Raw genomic sequence first — 22,057 nt, 5'->3', positions numbered from 1 at the left:
ATTAAGCAATAAGCATTTACATTTTCCTTTTTACAGTTAATAGCAAGAAAGATGAAAGAAGACTCTCATACTGGTAATAGACCACATGTCCTGATATTGATATGACTGTCTCCCACATAGAGACTCAGTTTTAGAAGCATAGATTTTTTGGTTTATTTTTCTTCGTGCAAACTCTGTCCATTACTTTCCCCATCGACTGCTTCCACCCATCCATCTATCCACCCCAATCCAAATGAAGTAGGAGGCAGACTCCGGAAATAAACATTTGCTTCATTAGAGGCAGTCTCCTGCCGGCCGTCGTGGTGCAGAGATGGTGATGGATGGAAAGCTCACAGGAGAAGAGGCACCATGTCAGTTTAACACCAGATGGAGAGAGTTAGGGAAGGGGAGAATGAGGGATGAGTGAGGGACAGCACGGGAGAGGGTGGAGGGCTGTGCTGTACAAAGTTAGTGAGAAATAGGCCCTGATAGTGGAGAATATACTAAAAGTCGTAACAGAATGTGAGCTGAAGAATGTTACCAAAGCAAGCAAACTGAAATCTGATATTACCTCAACAAAGTCAGCACACAGTGGGGAGCATCTGCTGTCTAGTCTATACCGTTAACCGCCACTAAATGTGTACTACGGAGCCAAAGTTCTAATGGCCTCTACAACGCTGTCTGGGAGTGCCCACGCAGCCATTATGCCCCAGTTGGCCTTGCCAGTCTCGCCCCCATGAGTATTCCTTAGCTACAGCCAAAATGAACCTATTGTATGCTAATGTGCCTAAAAGCTTGCTCATTCTCCTGCTCCCAAGCTGGCCAGCACAGCTAAATCATCCCCCAAATACCTATTATAATGTATTCCTTCCATCGGAGCGCTGACCTGTGGTGCCATCATTTACAACTTACCGCATAATAACACTACAAAGCGCATTTGAAGCAGTGGAGCTGCTTCAGCGCGAGGCTTTCCAAGCTCGGAATTCAGTTTTTGAAAAAATGTACTCAGGCAACACACACACACACACACAGACACACAGAGCCACTCCAAAGCGATCCAACACTCATCTAAAATGACTGACCTCCTGGTAAATTCTTGTGTGTGGAGAGAGGGGAAGTAAAAGGATGAAAGGAAAAGACGACTAAAATGGGAGAGGGGAAGAAGGGATGAGGTAATTCATCTCTGTTCAACTCAGAAGTGGGGACCCTGGTTACCCTCTCCTCCTCTTGGCCTTCTGTCAAGTAACAGCCCTATAAGTGGTATGTCAAATGGTCTTTTTTTCTATCCTGCGTCTCTTCGCTTTTATCACCGAAAGACAAGCACGCACGAGTCTTCCAAGAAAGGCAAGTATAGCTGCAACTAAAATTGGTGATTAAAGAGGGGCAGAAGACTGGCTGCACTGACGGTGCTCTTGTGTTCCCTGCATTATTGATGGCACCTACGAACTCTTATAGTTAAAATCTAGACCATGGAAATCATTAGCTTTGTCTGACTGACTCCTGCCCTTAACCTTTTTTCTGCCTTCTGCATCTATTTCTCTCTGTTTTCATCTAAGAGAAAAGCTAAAGGTTTAGTTAGAACTGAGGTGTTATTACTGCACAGTTTTCCACTCAGGGAGGAAGTACATGCCAGACAGGAGAGCACACTTCACTAAATACGCCTCGATTGCTGTAATTACGGTGATAAATCTGATTGACAACAAGACCTCTAAGCTACTTATGTCTCCACATCAACAGTGGGGATAATGGCCGTCAAACGCACGCATCCTCCACCAACACAGCATTCACATAAAAAAAGCCCTCTCAGAGTCAGCATCTGCATCGAAACAAGGCCAATGCTAATATGATGTCACTGCTAGAGCGAAGAGATTTAAAGCGTATGTCTGGGAGAAAATCTCGCCTGCTTATGCATGCAGCAGCCAAATGTGCTTCTCCCCTTTTTTATTAACCAAAGAAGCATTCCTGTGAGACTTGTAACCTCCCCATCCCATCAGAAGTGTCGAAAAAAAAAAAAGAGGCCACATTCTTTTTCTCCTCATTTAAAACAAACTCATGAGTCCATCAGTCTCCGGTTCTGTCACTGTCTTGTCACATTTAGGGCCCGACCTTGCGAGCGGCCCGTTTCTGCGCCTGTCACACAGCCTCAGTTAGTACGGACTTAGAGACAGACACGAGTGCCTGAGATGCGCCGCTTGTCACGAAAACACTGTCAAATTAAAAGTCCTTGCCTCGCTCATTCAAAGCAAAGCAGGGTACTTCTTATTCAGAGCTAAAGCCAGGACGCGGGTCTCCAAAGGCGGCTGCCTTTCATACAAGCTCAAGGATTCTGCGATTGTTTCTTGGCTCTCTCTGCATGGTTATTAACTGAGTTTGTCTCTCTGACAGACAGGTGAGCCTAAGGGTGTAACAGAGGCAGCTAGGCTAAGAGGAAACAATACGACATGTAAATATTACCCAGAACCTCCACGGACCATATGGTTGAAACTGCGGTAATTAATTGATCCGGTCTTCTCTTTGAGTTTTCATTTCATTTTCCTCTAATGCGTGTCAGTTAAACTCTTCCTCTCCCCAGATGCTGCTGTGCCTGCGCTCTCATTGTGATTGGGAGAGAGTAAAAAATACCTGCACCTCCATAAGCAAGGGTGTAGATACAAACTCACTTTTTGCATCAGGTACCAACCTCAACCAGACTTGTGCCTAATGCTGGACTATTGTAACTCATTATTATCTCAGCCTTTGATCCAGCTGATCCAGACTGGTGCAACAAGAGTACTGACAGGGATGACAAAGAGGGCGCATATTCCTCCCACATTAGCTTCTCTTCATTGGCTCCTTATTAAATCTAGTATTGAATTTAAAATCCTGCTCCTCACATACAAGGTCTTGAATAATCAGGTCCCATCTTATCTTAAAGACCTCATAGTGTTGTATCACCCCAACAGAGCACTTTGCTCTCAGAGTGCAGGCTTACTTGTGGTTCCCAGGGTATTTAAAAATAGAAAGGGAAGCAGAGCCTTCAGCTTAGAGCCCGTCTTCTGTGGAACCAGCTCCCAGTTTGAATTCATGACAAACACTGCTTTTAAGGTTAGGCTTAAACTTTCCTTTCTGATAAAGCTTCAAGTCAACAACTGCTCCTAATACACTGTCATTATTATTATTGTATTCATATTATTAAAAATCTGGAATTTGCATTAGATTTTTATTTTGGAATCAAAAGCTATGGGTTTTTTTGCATTTATGTATTTTTAACTGTCCTCTCTTTCCACAACGCATCTGGACATAGCGTTTTCAGTAGGAGAAACTTTTCAGCTGGGACTTCTTCAGTCTCAGCTGACTGCAAGTTTCTTCAACCTTATAAACAGTACATTAGCACAGTGACTGAAACTAGGATCACTAGCAAACAATGGGCTGTGAGGTCATCATTTTTTTTATATTAAAAATGGATACATATATTTTGAAATGATGGAGTTATTGGATAAACTGTCACACTAGTTTGTCTACACATGGCTAGTTAACCAACTTTGTTTCCTTTGCTTTTAATGAAATAATGAACGTCACACTGACCACAGGATCTGGTAAAAGATGACATCCCGCACATATATTTTTTATTATCTATATTATCTTCACATGTATTCTTGGAATTGCAGCAATAAGGTACTGAGCATTGATTTGGCACTCACTTTTACACCTGGGTAGGATGTTGCTCCACTGCCCGTTGGCCTGGCAAGTCGATTTTACAGCCCCTTGTAGAACATATCCAGTATTGCAGATGAAACGCACAACATCGTTTAGATTAAACTGGGTTCCTTGGGTCATACCAAAGGTAGGGTTGCCAGGGTGGCCACAGGTGATGGCTGAGAGAGTCAAGGGAGAAAGAAAGTCATGTCTACACACTTGCTGAGCAGCTGAGTGAATGAATGGGCTTAACACCACCACCTTAGTAAGGCCTGTATTACAAAACAAAAATAAAGATACTCAGTAATGATCAAAGCTCTAAAGCCACAGGCTCTACACCAGTGACATGTCTGATTTTTGCTTTAACCGCTGGCATCTTGTAAAGTAATCTTCTTACAAAATTATTTGTATTAAAAGAGAAATGCCATGCATTCTTTTGGAATAATAATTTTGTCTTTGTAAGTAAAAGTGCAAAACATATATAGAAGCTTCTAAGTAAAAATGCTTGCAGCAATAAAATAACTGGTGATTAGTGCCAGCAGGCCCAAGTATAATCACTATGAACTGGCAGTCAGTTAGTGAGCTATGATCAGAACAAGACAACATGTGTGTCCATTTACTAAAAATCACTGCGGCACTTTAAGCAGAGAGAGAAAGTCAGACACGCACTAGCTTACACCACACACAGCTTTACAAATAATAGGTGTTTGCTGTGGCACTTACGAACACAAACAGGAGTATGTCCTGACCAGTGGTGATCCTGTTCACAGACTCGCACTGACACTCCAATGAGCCGAAATCCTGGGTTACACTGGTACACAACGCTGCCTCGATAGTTATAATTCTCCCCAATGATCTGGCCATTCACTATTGGCTCTGGAGTACCACAATGGCCCGCTGAGGATGAGCAAGAGAAAAAAAAGAAAAAGTCCCACGTAAGTGTTGCTAATAATGCTTGAAGCAAAGTGCAGGACACATGGAAAGTAGTAAAACATTTTAGGGTGTTTAAGCTCTCACCCAGGCACTGGACCTGCGTTCCACTCCAAAGCCCGTTGGACATACACTCTCGCACCCGAGAGCCCACCAAGGTATAGCCCGTGTTGCATGAGAAAATAGCTGTAGCTCCATACACAGTAAGGGTTCCAATCTTGTGTCCGTTCGGTGGAGTCCCAAGGTCCCCGCAGGAGATGACTGAAATGGGGGGAAAAAACACAAATGGGTATAGATTCCCATTGTTTAGAAAACAGTTCTGTTTGGCTCCATTCTTTTGTTTGGGTCAGATGAGCAAGATTTGAAAAGTGTTTAAAGTAAGAAAACTGTTTACACTCACTCTCGCAAACTGGGCGAGGATTTGGATAGTTCCATGTGCTGTTGGCTTGGCAGCGAATTACCCTTTGACCCCTGTAATAATATCCTGGGTCGCAAGTGAGCATCATGATAGCATCATATTGGTTTTGAGTCCCATAGATTAGCCTCCATCTCCCATGTTCCACTGCAGAGTGACCAATGTCGGGGCAGGTGACAGCTAGAAGATCAAAGATCAAACCATAATTAATTCAGATTGATTCTTTTTTTCTTGTTGGTGGTGGGGTTTTTGTAATGATTTGTTTTTTTTCTACTTGTGACTGCAAACCACTACTATACTCACGAATACATCTAGGTGGGGCCTCTATGGGGCTCCACCTCCCAGACTCCTGACAGATCACTGAGGTGGTGATGGGCCCCGAGAGCCGAAATCCAGGGTTACATTGATAGGTGACTCTGGCTCCTAGAGAGAAGTCCTGGCCAGCAATGCTGCCATTAACAGGAGGAACTGGCATTCCACAGGACATGACTGGGAAAGAAATAAAGGGGGGGAAATGCATCAGGTAGGTAAGATATCAAAAACTAAAATGCACAAACCATCTTTGTATGCAGGGTGCTTAGCTAACAACTGGCTTCCTGTACAAACACACTGTGAAAGCCTTCACCGATGTGCAGTAAACATTAGCTTGGGCCACCATCTGCACAATATAAACAGTCTAGTGTAGAGAGAACACATGCAATTCATGTGGAGATTACACCTGGTGCAGACTTGACCAGACACTGAATGGCTGGCACTGGCGGCTCTGAGTTTATGCTTCAGCTGATTTTGTTAGCAGGGCTGGTGGAAAGTAGAATGTGGAAATAGAGCTTTTAGATTTCATGCTTTTGTTATAGAATAAAGGCGAAAATCTGAACACGCACACAAACACATTTCGCTGATATTGGAACTCGATGAATGTGACACAATAGCCTTGTGAAATCTAAAATGCTACTTAGTAATTTTTAAAATAGACATATATTACAACTCAGTGGTTTTATTTGTTTTGTTTTATTTATTTATTTTCTTTCGACAAGCAATTCAATCAAACATCTGTGTAGTTTTTGTTAAATATGGGGAGTTTCAAAGATCGATTAAACTGCTGGATGTTTTCAAAAAGTGACAAGCAAACAACAGGCTAAAACCCAGCAGATTAACACATAAAGCAATTTAACTGAAGATCTTCTAAAGCAATAATGAAGTGTGCATCCTCTAAAACTGTTTTAGGGCTGCAGGTGACATCATCAAACTCTAATCTCAGAGATTCAGAGAAACTTTTTTTATCAAATCATGCTATCACAATGTCTTCTTGAATCCCAATTGGCTAAAGTGTGCCAAAACTTGAGCAATTCATTACTTTTCAGAAACAGTGCTAGAGTAGATGCTGAATGAATCAGAAGGATAATGGTGAAAATAGTTTTATGAGCAAAATATCGAGGCCAATCAAAACTATCTGACCCCTTTACTGATTTTATTAAACATATTTGTTATTTACTCATCAGTTGCTGCTGCCGACCGCTCACCTTGGCAAAGCGGGACCGGTGCGTTCCACTGGTAGATCCCCTGTGCAGTCCGCGTACAGGTGGCACTGCTTTGGCCAATAAGACGAAAGCCCTGGTCACAGCTGAAACGCAGGGTGCTGCCGAGTTTTGTGCCTGTCAGACTGTGCACTGTGCCATTTACTGGGCTGTTTGGAGGGCTGCAGTAGGCAGCTTTGACACAAAAAAAAAAAAAAGAAAGAAAGAAAGAAAAGATACAGGAAAAGATAAAACTGAGTGCAACGAGGACAACAAACAATTATGGGCCAATAAGATGCAGTTGTTAAAAAAAAAAAGGTGACAGATTAATGTTCTTTCAATAGTCCCAGATCCCTTTTTCATCTTCTACCCCAGGTGACATAAAGGAGGATATGAATTCATACAAGTGTTAATCTGCAATTTCTTTCTGGTAAACCCCCCCAAAACTACTTGAGACAAGAAAAATTGATTAAAGAAAAATATTGTTCTGCAAAGCAAAACTGGAGTTTGTCAGCTACCCCAGAGGAGATTCGTAAAAGTGACGGGTACAAAAAAGCAGGAACAAAGTGGCCGTTGTTGTTTTCGGTTAAAATTGGTAGCGGCGATGATCATTCATCATGGCAAATGGCGCCGACGATGGAGTCCAGGTTTCCAAAGAACTGAAGGCTCCCAGGCCTAAACTGTATTTTGGCAGATTTCACAATAGCATGGCACATCACTGCACATCAGCTGAAGATTGAGGGAGTTTAAGTAAAGAAACGCAGATTGTCAAAACGGTTTTCAATTTATGCAACGGGATAACGGGACATAGGAAATGACGCTCGCTGTGGGAACTGCTGACTGCATTACATTTTTAACTTTTCAACTTGCTAACATGTGGGAATGGAAATGGCCTCTCTTTCAAGTTAGTGTGAATTTTTTAAAAACAGACAATCAGATGACTCTCCCCTGCTGTATAAAATCTTAAAGCCATGTCAAAGGTTTGGATGTTTTTGCCCATTTTTAAATTGTTGCTACCTTGAATCATTTTTTTTCCCAAGGCGAGAGGCAATTTGAGCCTTTTCAAGTGAGCTGACAGACCTTTTTTGTGGCACAGAAGAGATGTTAGATAAAACATACTTTATGCAGAATTTGACACTGAGGTTCACTAAGAAAGATGTTAGATTTCTTAGGCGATGATACACGGCAGTTCATTGCAGGCCTTGGGCTGTCAAAAGTGGTGTCTGAGCTTAATGTTGAAGAGCCAGACATCTCCACTCTCATCAGGAGGATGGCTTCGCATTAATGTTCTTCTTGATGACTACACAGATAAGAAACAGAAGACATGCAAACCCAAATTAAATACCCTGCAAAGGTACTGTATATGTTCCTCTGCAAGGCCTTTTCCTGTCAGTCACTGTGACTGGCGGCTTCTGAGCCACCCTTTAGTTCAGTTCTTTACTTCTATCTGGGTCTAGCTCATTTGCCCTTCTTCCGTGTTCATTTCTACTTGCCCTGTTATACAGTTTGTCTTTTTGCAATCAACCCTGCAGCTGCCGACAGAGTCGGGCTCACTGTAAGTTAATTGAATCCACGGAGAAGATGAATGGAGTGAAACAGTGAGGGAAGTCTTGGATGGAGAGTAAAAACAGGAAGTAATGGAATGGAATACCTTCCCCTTCAGAGAAAAGATGGATTGATGAGGAGCATAGCTGAACACAGTCCTATCTGTTTCTTCCTTCCCACTAAGATACCACAAAAGGTGATTCCATACAGACCGAGGCAACTCTTGGGTTCTCAGACAGACCTCAGTCTGTGGCTTAACCCGCTACAGCAAAATCCGTCAGTGCTTAGGAAAAAGATATTAAACGAGGCAAAAGAAAAATAGGGCAGAACATCCGGTTGGGGAGACAGAAAGCTCCACTGAGAGGAGGGGAGAGAGACGATTAGTCAATCTGGCTGAGTGGTGTTGATAGAGAACGGAGGGAGCCTTTTAAATATTTACACAGTCATAATTCACAGCGAGTTATGCAGGTGTCGTATACCAACAGATCCTTCACAGGAGCAGGACAAAACAGAGGAATAATAGGCAATACAAGACACAGCGTTTACTAATTCCCAAGTGTTGCAGATGCCTACCACCCCCACTAGGTTGTCATAGAGATGGCTGATATTTCTAGCCATCTCAGCTGCAGTTGGCAGTCCAAATATTGGTCTCCTTTAGAGAGTAAACCGAACGCACCACTGAAGAGACTGAATTTACAAACGAGGTCCAGAATTATCAAGTTAATATTCCCCAGTGTACATATGAAGCTGTCAATGTCTGCCATTCCACACATTTTAAGCATTTCGGTGTTGGCCTTGAATTTCATAAAGGCTTGAAAACTTTAGAGAAATTAGATTTCTAAAGAAGCCATGCACCCCATGCTAGCAAATCGCTGCTTTAGACTCACCTGAGTAGCGTATGCGGAAGCCTTTGTGGCTGGTAGTGTGATCGAAGGACCAGTGCAGGTAGACTTTGTTACTGGAACTGGTGATGCTGAGCGGACTGGAATAGTTACCACTTAGTGTGATTAGGAGAGGACTCTGTCTGGATGGGCCTGGATGAAGACATGGGTGAGGGGAATGATGATTTGAGAGGCATCCAGCTGTAAAAATCACAAGACTACTAAAAAGGCACGGTTTTTATCTAAGCTTTTATGTGAGATCAATTCTGTAAAGTATATTCTAGTCAAAAGTAAAAAACAAAAATGTAATGAGGACACATAATTTATATACATATATATATATATTTGCACAGAATTTATCTTTATCCAAACAGAAGCACAGAAGTTTGAAAAATATCACAATTTCCTAATCTTCTAATGATGGGGAAAAAAATAAGACTTCAGTCCATAATTGGCTTGGCAGCCCCAAGGTTAGCAAATGTCTGTTCCTCTACACTCGGCAGAAGATAAAAAGCACTAATCAGCATCACCAGTGTGTACGATCACCACTTTCTCAGAGCAGCCTGGCAGAGATGCTGACTGTACCTCTAATCACATGCAAATGTACAAGGCAGATGTAGATGTTCTGTCACCATAAAAGGGAGCCTACGTTTGATTTTCTGTTACTAGTGGCAGAGAGCTTTGTTGGGAATAGTGGATTTAGCCTTCTGGCTTATTTTAGCCTTTAATTGCAGATATCTGTGAAAATGACTCTTTTTGCCAGGGGATATGTGAAAGGAGATGTCACAGGAAGTCCAGCTGGTTATCCAGACCAAGAAAACGACTAGGAAATGTAATGCTATAAACCAAACAGGTACAAACAGATAAACGCTGTCGTTTATGTTAGCACTGATGAACACAAGTTCTCTGTCTTAACAGATGCAGTCACTCACCATCAAAGATTTCAAGCTCATCGAACTGACGGCTGGTCTGGAAGTGTTCGATAGTGAAAGTGATGTTGTAGCCGGGTTCTACCTTAACCACCCAGGAGCAGGACTCAAAGTGGGGAAAACCGTTGCCGGGCGACTGACTCATGATGACGCCCGTGGAGGCTGTGAGTATCTCGTTCATGGGACACGTCACTGTTGACAGAAAGAGACAGCAGAGAGACAAAACGTAAATGTATTATTGTGACCTACAGGAATGATGATCTGTTCCTGTATTGTCGTTTCATAATTGCGCATCACATTCAGCGATTGTTCATTTGTTTTAGTGGAATCAATTTACCTTGAAACACAAATTGGATTGGTTAGAGCCATACTGTTGCTGGAGGGCAACTCAATGTGACTAAAAGCATAGCTAAGCTAATTGTCATTCTGGTCCTGATGCTGTCACGGGGAAACAAAGCTGTCCATGCTAAGTCACTCCAGGAAACGGCTTATACGTTATATAATATTACTGACTTGCCATTAGCGTATTCCGTCTTCTTTTCCCATTGTGAGTGTGCGACAGATGTGATGCTAACTCGGTGGTTAACGCTCACATCTGCCTCAAAGCGCCTTTTTGAAGAGGCACGTCTGGGCGGACCTCATCCATCCGCTCATCTCATTTTCTCCCTCTGTCATTTGCATTCTTGCAGGACGTCTCCACGACATCCTTTGACATTTTCTAATGGTTTCATTCCATATTATCAGACAGCACGCAGCGCTCCTGTCTGTTGTGTTTTTGCTGCAGTGCTGTAAAGCCAACCTTTTAATCTGACAGAGATGTCTGCATGCACACTGCAGCCCCATAAACAAGCTGCAAAATGAAAGGATGCAACATGCTGTTATGGAGACACAATGCAACAGCTACACTGTTTGTTTAAATACTACTTGTCTTCACTGTGTCTATATGCATAGAGAAGATGAAGCTGATGTGTAATAACACTTTCAACAAAGCTAAAAAAAATCTCTGTAGTTGCACACAAACACTAAAAAAGGATTTTTCTACTGCTGTGATTACAGCTTTCAATAGTTTCCATAGAAAATTATCTAAGAACAAATTTTGCCATACCTAACAGTATTTAACTGTTTTAACACAGAAGCCCTGCTGCAACTCAATTTAAATTGCACTGAATTCAAGTCATCCAAGTCATGGTAATCCCAGGCGCTTGAAAGGAAAACAAGTGAACTACTTTAAGTTTTTTGACGACGTTTCACCTCTCATCCGAATGAATAAACCTTAGCAGAGGTTGTCCCTTAGAAAGGTCATTGAGCCACTATTAATCATGTGTGTCATCACATGAGCCAACATGGGAAAAAATGCGCAGGTCATTACCTCCAGAGGTTTCGGGTGAAACCACTGTGAGGGCTTGCCCAATCCTATAATGTGACCCTATCAAGTCAGCTGATGCAAGATGACTCTCCACCTTTTGATTTTAGAACTGAGGAAGCCTTATGGATGAGAGGTGCAACATCTTCAAGAAAACCTCAAAGAAGTCCAATCATTTTCTTTCTAACTTCCTTAGACTCAATTCATTGCTATTTATATGGCACCATATAACAACGTGATCTCAAGGTGCTTTATATTGTAAGGTAAAGGCCCTAAAACAATAGAAAGAAAATCCCAACAGTTAGACGAGCCTCTAAAAGCAAACATTTGGTGACTGCGAGAAGGAAAAACCTCCTTTTAACAGGCTCAGGGAGAGGCAGCCATCTGCCGAGCCCGGAGATAAAGGGAGGGAGACAGGACAAAAGACGTGCAACCCAACAGTTTAAGTCCTGTTGAAATTATGAATACATCCATTCCAACTAATAGCAATAAAAAAAAGAGTACAGTTAAGCTGTTACCAGCCAAAGGCTTTAAATTCTTTCATCGGAGAAATCATTAAAAACACACACACATACATAAAAATGTACTGACAAACCGCTTAAAACAGCACTTACTCGACCAGGTGCTCTCTCTGCATGCGCATAGATTTTTTGCAAGCATTTGTGTTTGTCAAACAAATGTGGCAGAAAACTTTGCTTGGGGTATAAAGTACCTGCCGTGTGCTGCAATTTTAATACCCAAGCACTGTTTTACCTTAGGGCAAAGGAAGCACTTGGCACTTTGAGGTCCTTCACAACAGCTGAGAAATCCTGAATTCTCTGACTCGAGCTCAAGCTACTCTCTTTTGTTGAGCAATGTGAAGCGACTATTAACTTGTAAATAGGTGAGCCTATGTGTGTGAATGAACAGTTGTGCATGCCTTGGTTTGTTCATCATCTTCTCTGTGTTCATAGGGGAAAAAGATTATGAAATTTGCATAAAAATATGGCAGAAAGCCTTGGTTTAAACAGCATCTGCAAATAATTCTTCCCGTTTGTTTTACTGGGGTTGGCGTGTCAGCTAGATGGGATTTATTCCCTCAGGAAATTTCGGATAATGTCAGGTAAGCTGGCATGTAAGAATTATTTTCTGTCAAATGTAACCATTTGTTGCATTTGCTACATTTCCCTAAGTATAATGCTTCCAAACAAACAATTAATATTTGTCAGTGTTCTTCATCAACCAAAAACAGCAGTTTTGTCTAAAAAAAAAAAAAAAGAAAAAAAGAAAAAAGGAAATAGCCTGGCAAAGTACCACTTCTGGCATCGACTTCTGGAAGTAAAGCAACATTAATCACCTATGATCCTAAATTCTGAGAAGACATTCCCCAAGTCTGCAAAAATCATTTACAATGTCAAGCCCCTCAGTGGATATGAGTCGAAAAGGTTTAAATCCGTCAGCGATAGTGGAAGTGATTGCACCTGGAAGTGGCATATAAAATCTAAGAGTGAAGTTCATTAAATGATCAATTCTCCGAGGATGAGATATGTGTTGTCAGTGACCTTTCAGAAAGCCTGGATGTGTCTTCAAAACTCCCTTCAGCTTGTCTCGGAGCTGATGGAAAGAGATGGGCAGGGGCGCTTATCTATAGGATGCTACTTATTAAACTAATCCACTTTGAAATGAAGCATCACTCTGGCTGTAAACAAAAGGGTATTAGGGGACAAATCTGACAGCTGGAAAAAAGAAAAACAAAAAAAAAAGTGTGTGTGTGTGGGGGGGGACTTCGACACACAAGGTGAGATCAACGCTGATAGAGCTCAAAATGAAATCTCACTTTAATGAGACGAGGAGCGGTAGAAACAGGCAGCAGGGACAGCGTTCTGTGAAGCGTCCCTTCTGTTTGTGGGGAAACTGTTCAAAGTTTGCAAATATCTTCCCAATCAAAGATGCAGTGGAAGGCTCCACAAATTTAAATGCCCCTATGCATATCAAGCTTGAACTGCTGCATTGCCGTTGAGATGGCTTTTAATTAGCATAAGCCGAGGTCCGATAACGAGACGAATGAATAGGAAGGGCCACAACATAAGTATTAATGTGGATCGGGGCCTAACAACTCTTAGAAGTCAGGGATGACAATGAAGATGGGAAACGAAGGGGGTAGCTGTAATCCATTCTAACAAAAGAAGACAGGGGCAGAGAGAGAGGGGAAAAAAATCGGAGTACGCTGAGCGGAAGAGAGATAAATGAAGAGGCGAGAAAAACAAAAGGGGACAGGGATGAAGAAAGCTACTGTAACTAGCTGGGAAAGTAATGTGATGGATTATTATGCAGGTTTTAACCAGAAATCTGTCTGGGGGATAAACACAGGGATTTGGACTCATCAGAGCTCATTGTTTTTTCATTAATGAATTCAAGCAACACTTTGTACTGATGCTGCAGCTTTGTGTGTGTGATGCCTGAACTCCCTGTGGTCTCTACAGACAGCAAATGTAGTTAAGGGCCGTGGGTCCAATACAACCCAGTGTAATCAAATAGAAGGGAAATCAAATGCTGAACCAAGCCACCGGTTGCTCCGATGGCAGCAAATACCCATCTGGATGACTGGCAACTGTTCTCTGAATTAAACAGCTAAAAAACAAAAGTTACTGTGTGTCAGTGTTTACATATTTATGATGGTAGGTTTTATTTCTCTGCCTGTATGCCAGGTTTTTGGGAAGGTAGAGACAGATAGATCTGGGTATTGACAGACACCTGTGTGTTATAAAGTGTGTGGGAATGCACGGCGCTCTGTTTTCAAGCAGCCTCAGACAATGACAAAGAAAGTCTGGGGAACAAAGGCTACATGTGTTATGTAAGAACATAAGTCTGATGTTAGTGAGTCATGGGAGAGAAGTGAGTGTCGAGTGAGGGAGGAGGGGAATGCAGAGGATGAGAGAGGATGCTGGCGCCGAGGGGGCAAGGAACACTGCAGACCCGGCTGTGGTTCCAGGGCTGCTCTCTTGGAAGACTGTCACAGAATGACAACATCCACCGCTGCGTAACCCAGACACCAGCTAGACCGGCGTGGAGCTGCATACAGTATACGTATACAGCGACTCGGTGTGTGTTTGTGTGCGGGGAGTGAGGGCTGCTAAATGTGCAGGGAGGGTTTTGCTTGTCAGAGCTAGAAGTGGTGATTTGATAGGTGCAGCTGCAGCCGGCATGTCCCCTGCATTTCAATGAGCTGTTGCTCTTCGTCTCTTCACTGCCCTCCAACTAAGTCTCTCCCTGTCTCCCTTTCTCGCCTTGCTTTTAAACTCCAGCCCCACTCTCACTTACTCACTACCCTTCTGCTCATTTAGCAATTTCTCCTCCATCTTTTCCAGGCCAGTTTCTTGGCTTTTTCCAGCGTATCCAGAGTAATACTCAAACTGCTCTCTTCCTATCGGTTTATCTTTTGACCCTCTTCTCTCTCCCTCTCATTCGAGCATCGTCTTTTAACTTTTTTCTCTGCTTTCAGCTCCCTAAAAAAAGCTAATAAAAGCTGGAGAAAAGGGGAGCAGGAGGTGGGTTGTCTGTTCTCAGTACATTAGTCAGCACAAAGGGAAACAAATTGTTGAAGGGAATTTTGCAACTGAACCTATATTAAAAGGCACTGAATAATTACTGGATTTTATGCATTAGTTCAATTCCATTTTATTTATTTAGCGCCAAATCACAACAACAGTCGACTCAAAGTACTTCATATTACAAGTTAAAGAGCCTACAACAACACAGAGAAAACTCCAACAATTAGATGACCCCTTTGAGCAATCACTTGGCGATGGTGGGAAGAAAAAAAATCCTTTTAACAGGAAGAACCCTTCAGCAGAACTAGGTTTAGGGAGGGGCAACCATCTGCCAATGTTCCATGATTGTAAACACTGTAGGCTTATTCTTGCACATATAGAGGTGCAAATATCTGTCTGTGGGGTAAAAATGGGTGGCAAATAAATCCAGGGAACATACATACAAGGGACTGCCTTGTTCCTCTCGCTTTTTGACACTTTCGGTATTCTCCGTTCTGCCTCTCACTGGGTGTCCTAAGCACTTTCCACGTCTCCATTATTAGCCTATACATAGTTCCTCTTCCCCTTTCATTACCCTCTTGCTTTCGTCTAATTCTTTTTTGTATCTCTCTCCTTTTTCACCTCATGCTGAGAGCTTTGCATATTTTTCCTATTTAGTACACTAAATTAGTTGCATTTATCAAACTTCGCCTAAACCTCCCTCTCGCCCACCACCTAACCCACAAACAGAACGGGACACACGTAAATGAGACACACATTTCCAATAAAGAAAGAAAGAAAATGAAAGATACGCTTTTATGATACTGTGAAGCACAAACCCCTTCATGCACCCAGTCTCTCGCCCCGAGGAAAAGTGCCGTGCACAACGTGCACCATTACGATGTTATAGCGCGTGCGGTGGGTGCTGCATTCCTCTGGGAGGACGATATCTCAGCATGTAGACAGCGCCACAACAGCCGCGCTCGGCCTCATGGGAGCCAAGCATCATCCGCCGAGATGGGAAATGGTACCAAGCTGATATCTGGCTGTCGCTCCCCGACTACAGGCAAAAAAGGGTACCCGCAGGAGCAAGAAAAGAGGCGAAGCTCCATGTTTGAGTCATCAGTCCATGATTAGAGCTAAGGGATACATAACACTGCTGAAAATAAACTCATACAGTCCCTCTTGGAGGATGAAGGCAGTGTTGACTTGTGCTACATATAAAACATTATGATTCATCAGACTCGAAAATGGTTCGATGCATCTTAAGACATATATTATGCAAACAAACCACATCACTGCATTTGGTGCTTAAACATTTTGTGTGTTCATATTCAGACTGGCCCTGCTGTTTCTGTGCTGGTGCACTTAGAATGTGTGTTTTTACACCATGTGCTTGATGCTATTTGATCAGCTTAAATGTAGGAGAGGATAAAAATGGTACAGGCAGATAGGATTACTTTGGAATACTGTAAGTTATTTCTTTTGACAGTAAAGTGTCTTAACTATCACAAGAACTCATAACCATTAGGACTTACCTATAACATATATAGTTCTGACATACTGTTTATTTCACAGCAGCAGAGCTCTTTTAAAAAGCCACTTAAATGAATGACGTCACGTTCTCTTTTTATGACATAGAGATGAGATTACCATTTGTCTTCTTGGTGCTTTTTAGGCAAAATATACACTTAGTGGCAGTTACATGTTGCTAGAAGAGGTTAGACCCTATTTTTCTTGGTGCTTGAAACATTTCTCAGAGATTTTGGTACATGATACATGATAGCGTCACACAGTTAATGCAGATTTGTCAGCTGGACATTCATGATATGAATCTCCCCTCCCACCACATCCCAAAGGTGCTCTATTGGATCTGACTGAGATCTAGTGACTGTGGAGGCCACTTGAGTACACTGAACTCGATGTCATGTTAAAAAATCAGTGTAAGATTATTTGCCTTTTGTGGCATGGCATGTTATGATGCTAGAAGCAGCCAGAAGAGGTCATAAAAGGATGGACATAGTCAGCAACAGTACTGCGGTAGGCAGGGGCATTAAACAACTGCCATACAGAAGCCCAAATTGTCAAGAAAATATTGCCAAAACTAAAACACCTTCATCATAAAACTGAACTCTTAATACAACAGAGGATGGATCTGTGCTTTCGTGTTCTTTTTGCTGTTTTCTGACCCCACTATCCAAAAGTTGCAGCAGAGATCATGACTCATCAGACCAGTCAGTGATTTTTCCATGTTGTTATTATCAGCTCGAAATAGTCTGACCTCTGGTAAGGCATTTTCTCCAGAATATCAACAATTTCTGAAACAAATCCATGCCACATTCAAAATCTCTAAAATGACCGTTCATCCCCATTCTGAAGCTCGGATTGAATTTTTGCAGGTTGTCCTCACTATGTCTACATGCCTAAATGCAATGAGATGATCAAATATTTGTCCTAATGAGCAGTTAAACAGTAATACCAAATGAAGTGGCCAGTAAGTTTAGATTTAGGCCATGAGGTAAAATCCCAGTAGACCAGCTGATCTCAGTGGTGGCCCCGATGACTCAACCTTATGAACATTGGCAAATTTGATGTAGGGCACGCTAGTTAAGGTGCTTTAGCCTTCTGCAAGATCCTTCACAACCCATCACCGTACTGTGTCCAACTCAGTGTTGTATACGTCACAAAAATCACCTCCCAACCCTTGTTTGATGTGTACAAGTGTGCTCAAAGCTAGGATAGCCAGGGATATATCAATGGTGCTCCAGGATGTTTTCAAGTTGTAAACAAACACTTACCATCACATGAGGGTGGAGGGCCCTCAAATTCCAAATGTGTACCTAGCCGACAGGTCAGGATGCTGTTTCCACTTAATTGGTATCCTGGGAGACATCGGTAGCGCACTATATCACCTGAAAACAGTGACGGACAAAGGAGAGCTACAGTCAAGGTCAAGGTCAGAAGCAGTAGCATTAACTGTTATGATACATGTAAAAAGTGCTCCTTATAAAGGATTCTATAACAATACAGAAGTTATCATCAGTCATGTGTTTCCGTGAAAACTGGGATGAATCTGTGGACACAAAAATCCCCATGGGATCCTACAGACACTATGTCAGTGTTGCTACTTTTATGCCTCTGAATAATAAAGGTCAAATAGCTACACAAATACAGAAACAGGAATTCATCTCTGTTGTCTTCAAAGGGAATGAGATCACCTGCCCTAGGTGATGCATTTGAGGTGTGTCTGAATGGACTGTGTATTCAGCGAACCTAGGCAATAAAAACAGCCAAAGTTAGAAGCTTCATGAATGCTTCAAAGTGCTACGGTTCTGCAAGTCTGCATGGGAACAACATTAAATACAAAAAGGCAGAAGTGTCAGTGCCGTTGTTTTTTTAAGTGCATGGGTCTTATTGTGACAGCATTTCCACCTACCAATTTTAAATTCCTTGCTTGCCATCAGAATCTCAGCATTAGGAATGATGGGGGGAGGGAGGCAGTACTGTAGTCTGTAAGCTGTGAGTGCATCAAAGACATGAAAGGAGTTAAACAAAGAATATATGTAAATCAAGAGCTAGAAACAAAGCTAGATCCACACCATGTACAAACCTTGATAGCTGATACGAAAGAGTCCACCCTTCTCTGTATTACTACGGAACCGTATCAGCACCTGATTGGATGTGCTGCTGGGTGGGTCGTTGGGCTCTCCGTCAGTAAACACACCTAGTTTCCTGGCTGTTTCTTGTGGACCATCCCTAAAAATGGAGGAATGTTGCAAGTCAACCATAAATGCAAAAACAACAATACGCTGGAAACACCAGCCTATGCTCCAGAGCTCACTTGTATAAGAGCCATAAAGAACCTTAAGGGTCTGTGATGCAAACAAACTACTAAGCCACATGCCAGATTATTGTCAAGCAGCTTCAGAAGAGTATAATCAAGCTGCTCACACTTCAACAAACCCAAAGAGATTACCCCTCGCCTGTTTTGGATGATTATGTTAAAATAAGGTAGAATTTAGAGATACAGTAAGCGTGGAGTGACAGGTCTCGACTGTGGTGCTCCTGCTAACAGCTATCCAAAGGGAGTGTCTCTGGAAGCTGTGGCCCAGCCTTGGCAGTCCCCTGGTGTGGGCATGGCCGATTAAGCCAGCTCCCAGATTCCTGCCACAACCATTCAGCTTAAAAACCATCTGTCTTTGGCTGTCAGACTGGGCATGGGAGATTACAAGCAGCTCTGGAAACGGCTGGCTAGGGACTGCTGCCTGACAGCACTCTAGCCAAGCCGCCATTAAGGGGCCCATTTCCTTGGCTCAGTAGTTCAGTGGATAGATACACAGCGGTGGTAGCTGGAAAATGGGGAACAAGATAGTCCCCCATCTTGGCTCTGTAGGAACTAGCTGGGAAAGATCAGCACAGCGGGGACCATTTAGAGATGAGAAACAATACGATAGAAAGTGGACATTTTGGCTCGCTTTAGCCATGTTGACTTAAATTATCGATGGTCTAAAAAAGCCTCAAACTAATTTCTATGAGTAGTGCAAACAGTTAAACGTAGATGTCACCAGAAAACCATGTGGATCTTTCATGTGGTCATGTTGCCAGGTTGGCTGGCAGTCAGACCTCCTGTCTCACTGAGAGCTGGGACCTTTGGAAGCTTTGGAGGATCAACTAGAACTGGCAAACATCATGTATGCAAAAACCTGGCTTTGGTGCCACATATGGCAATTTTAACCATGTATTATGGAGGTGATGAAAGGAAGCTTTACCCACTGATGCTCAGTCAAGCACAAAGGCAAAAGTGTATTTAACCCTTGGATGCACAACCTACCAATACCTACACTCTTCCACGAGTGGGGTCAAAAAATGACCCCAAATAGAAACAATGCATTTTGCTATAAACTCGGTTGTTATTCTTCAAAATCTTTAAAACGAAGAGTTGTAATATTTTCATATTTGAGGTATTCCCCATAAAACATGTTTGTGACATGAGGCCCTTTGCATTTTTATTTATTTTTTCATTAATTTTAAGAAATTGCAGTTTTTGTATCACTTGTATCACTTTTGTATGCTTGCTCGGCATATACTGCAGAAGCTGGGCCTTCCTTCTGAAAGGCACAAGTTGTTCATCCACTGTAACACAATCACTGAGGATGAATTTCTGCCTGCAGTTGACCAGGGACAGGCCCCATATGTAGCAGAAAGCTGCCATGTGGTTTGTTTTCAGTCGGTAAGCTCTGGTCCTCTTGTCATCAAAGTGCAAGAAACGGCGAATATCTTTAAATCTTTTAATTGGACTCCCAAAAAACACACCGACTGGTACATCCCAGTTCTTCTCACTTCCTGCAAGAATGGTCAATCAAATGAAGGCCAGGAGCTTATGTTTGATTACATTTTTCCAATCTTTTCCCCTGTCTATGGCTACTCTTCATGCCTCCATGTTTGTGCATGTCAGAACCTCTTCTATTATATTATCAGACATGAACATCTTCCATGCATCTATTGGGGAGACAGTACTAAACCCAGGTGCAAGCCCTGGGCGACTAATTCAGAATATCGTGGCTAGAGCAGTAAGAGGGGCTCATTCTGTTAGACTCAATATCCATTTCCTCTTCAGAGGACTCATCAGAGGACTCCTCTGTGTCTGACTGGCCTTGTTCAGTGGGGGGGACAATAGTCTGGGCCCTCTATATCTTAGATGTCAGATTCTGAGTCAGTGCCTCCGATGGGCTCTTCATCCCATCCGTCCTGGATCATTTGTAGGGCAAGGTCCACAGGGATCCTTGCTGGCCTCATAGCAGCCATGTTACTTTAAATATAAAAAAAAAAAAAAAAAAACATCAGAAAGGACAATGTTTGAAATGCACAGTAAACTATAAACAGGGCTGCACATAAATGGTCCGCAGGTGGGCATTTGCTGTCAAAATAATAGACGCGTACCAGATAAGAAGTTGCAACGCTTGTTTGCGTACATTAGATGTTCTGGAGGAGGACAGACATTTGTTCAGAACTCTTAAAGATGTCGAAGAAGCAAGCTCCGTAAGCAATTACTTTGGTGTTTCTCCACCACAAAAGAAGCGCGTATTCTCTGAATTTCCGGGAATACTTTTGTTTTGACAGCGAATGCACACCTGCAGACCACTTATGTGCAGCCCTGGCTATAAATCATGTATGTTACTGTGTAATAATTAATTCTTGATCCATCAGAAGTGTAAGTGGGTCAGTCAGAGTTGCTAAGAATGAAAGTTTCATAGAAGATTCCACAGGAACTGCTTGGGGTCATTTTTGACCCCAGTTGTGGAAGAGTGGGGTAGTGATACAGAAACTGCATTTTCTTTAAATTAATGAAAAAATAAATAAAAATGCAAATGGCCTCATGTTACAAACATGTTTTATGAGGAATACCTGGAATATGAATATATTACAACTTTGCATTTTAAAGATTTTGAAAAAAATGCACACGTGGGGTCATTTTTGACCCCACGTGTGCATCTAAGGGTTAAGACATCGTATTAAAAGACAAAAACAACAAATAATCAAAGATTTAAGAAAGTCTGATAACAAGTTCTTGAAAATTTTTGAGACGATGGTGAAGTTTAATACTGCTTTCCTCAAAATAACAAACTGTCCGCATTGTCTCATTGAAACTATTTCTGCATATCTGGAGCCTGTTACGCTGTCATTTCTTACCAGACAGTAATGAAGTCGTGTGGCCCATGAACTTGAAGGAGGGAGAAGTTCAGTTTGATGCCAAATCCAGGAGCCACAGTAATCAGCCAGGAGCAGTCAGCTGAGCTTGGATACTCCTCAGGGTAACCCGGGGAAAAGATGGTCCCATTGTCTGATGTGATGTTCCCACCACAAGGCACTGAGAGAGGGGGGTGAAGACAGGGAAAGTGTATATTTTATATAGGCAGGACAGATACATTAGGTTTGATACATAATTCAGGCACAATCAGCGAAAAAAAGAGTTTTTCATCCCTCTCTCCTCCTGCTTCTCTGCTCAGTGTCTCTTTCCCACTCTCCTTCCCTTTTCGACTGGTGCCCAGGCGCTTGTCTGAGCTAAAGATTAGCTAGTAAAGCCTGTTAGTAAATGGGGACTTGGATGGAGTGTTTTGCTAAGATAAGGCCTCAACCCTTTCCCATTGGGGCAGTAGAGAGGGAGTATGGAGATGAGGCGAGGGTTTCATGTGGACGAGGCTTTTGAGGTGTGTGTGTGTGTTTATGTGTATATATGTACAGCAAGTGTAGAAGGGGTAGATATGTGTGAGTGTGCAAACTCTGAGTGACAGGAAAAGGTTACAAGTGCGTGTACAC

The 22,057-nt window shown here is 42.4% G+C and overlaps 1 protein-coding gene across 2 annotated transcripts in view; it reads right to left on the bottom strand.

Moving 5' to 3' along the window:
- The window catches only part of csmd2 (CUB and Sushi multiple domains 2), a 270,938-nt gene that overhangs the window by 29,038 nt on the left and 219,843 nt on the right, over positions 1-22,057 (bottom strand). Inside the window, exons 44-55 of one of the 2 annotated variants that reach the window (XM_084918557.1) lie at positions 21,431-21,608; positions 18,351-18,496; positions 18,177-18,257; positions 17,539-17,652; positions 9,872-10,060; positions 8,946-9,092; positions 6,520-6,708; positions 5,303-5,488; positions 4,985-5,179; positions 4,672-4,845; positions 4,378-4,551; positions 3,660-3,833 (exon numbers count right to left, since the gene is read on the bottom strand). In XM_084918557.1, the coding sequence (XP_084774683.1) occupies positions 3,660-3,833; positions 4,378-4,551; positions 4,672-4,845; positions 4,985-5,179; positions 5,303-5,488; positions 6,520-6,708; positions 8,946-9,092; positions 9,872-10,060; positions 17,539-17,652; positions 18,177-18,257; positions 18,351-18,496; positions 21,431-21,608 (1,947 nt within the window). Of the gene's footprint in view, positions 1-3,659; positions 3,834-4,377; positions 4,846-4,984; positions 5,180-5,302; positions 5,489-6,519; positions 6,709-8,945; positions 9,093-9,871; positions 10,061-17,538; positions 17,653-18,176; positions 18,258-18,350; positions 18,497-21,430; positions 21,609-22,057 lie in introns of both variants that reach the window. The other variant, XM_084918556.1, reaches the window with a different exon arrangement.

This window comes from Perissodus microlepis, chromosome 22 (genome assembly GCF_051167445.1).
Source record: "Perissodus microlepis isolate ML-2025 ecotype Zambia chromosome 22, ASM5116744v1, whole genome shotgun sequence".
Lineage (NCBI taxonomy): Eukaryota > Metazoa > Chordata > Actinopteri > Cichliformes > Cichlidae > Perissodus > Perissodus microlepis.
This window is presented reverse-complemented; position numbering and strand designations above follow the sequence as displayed.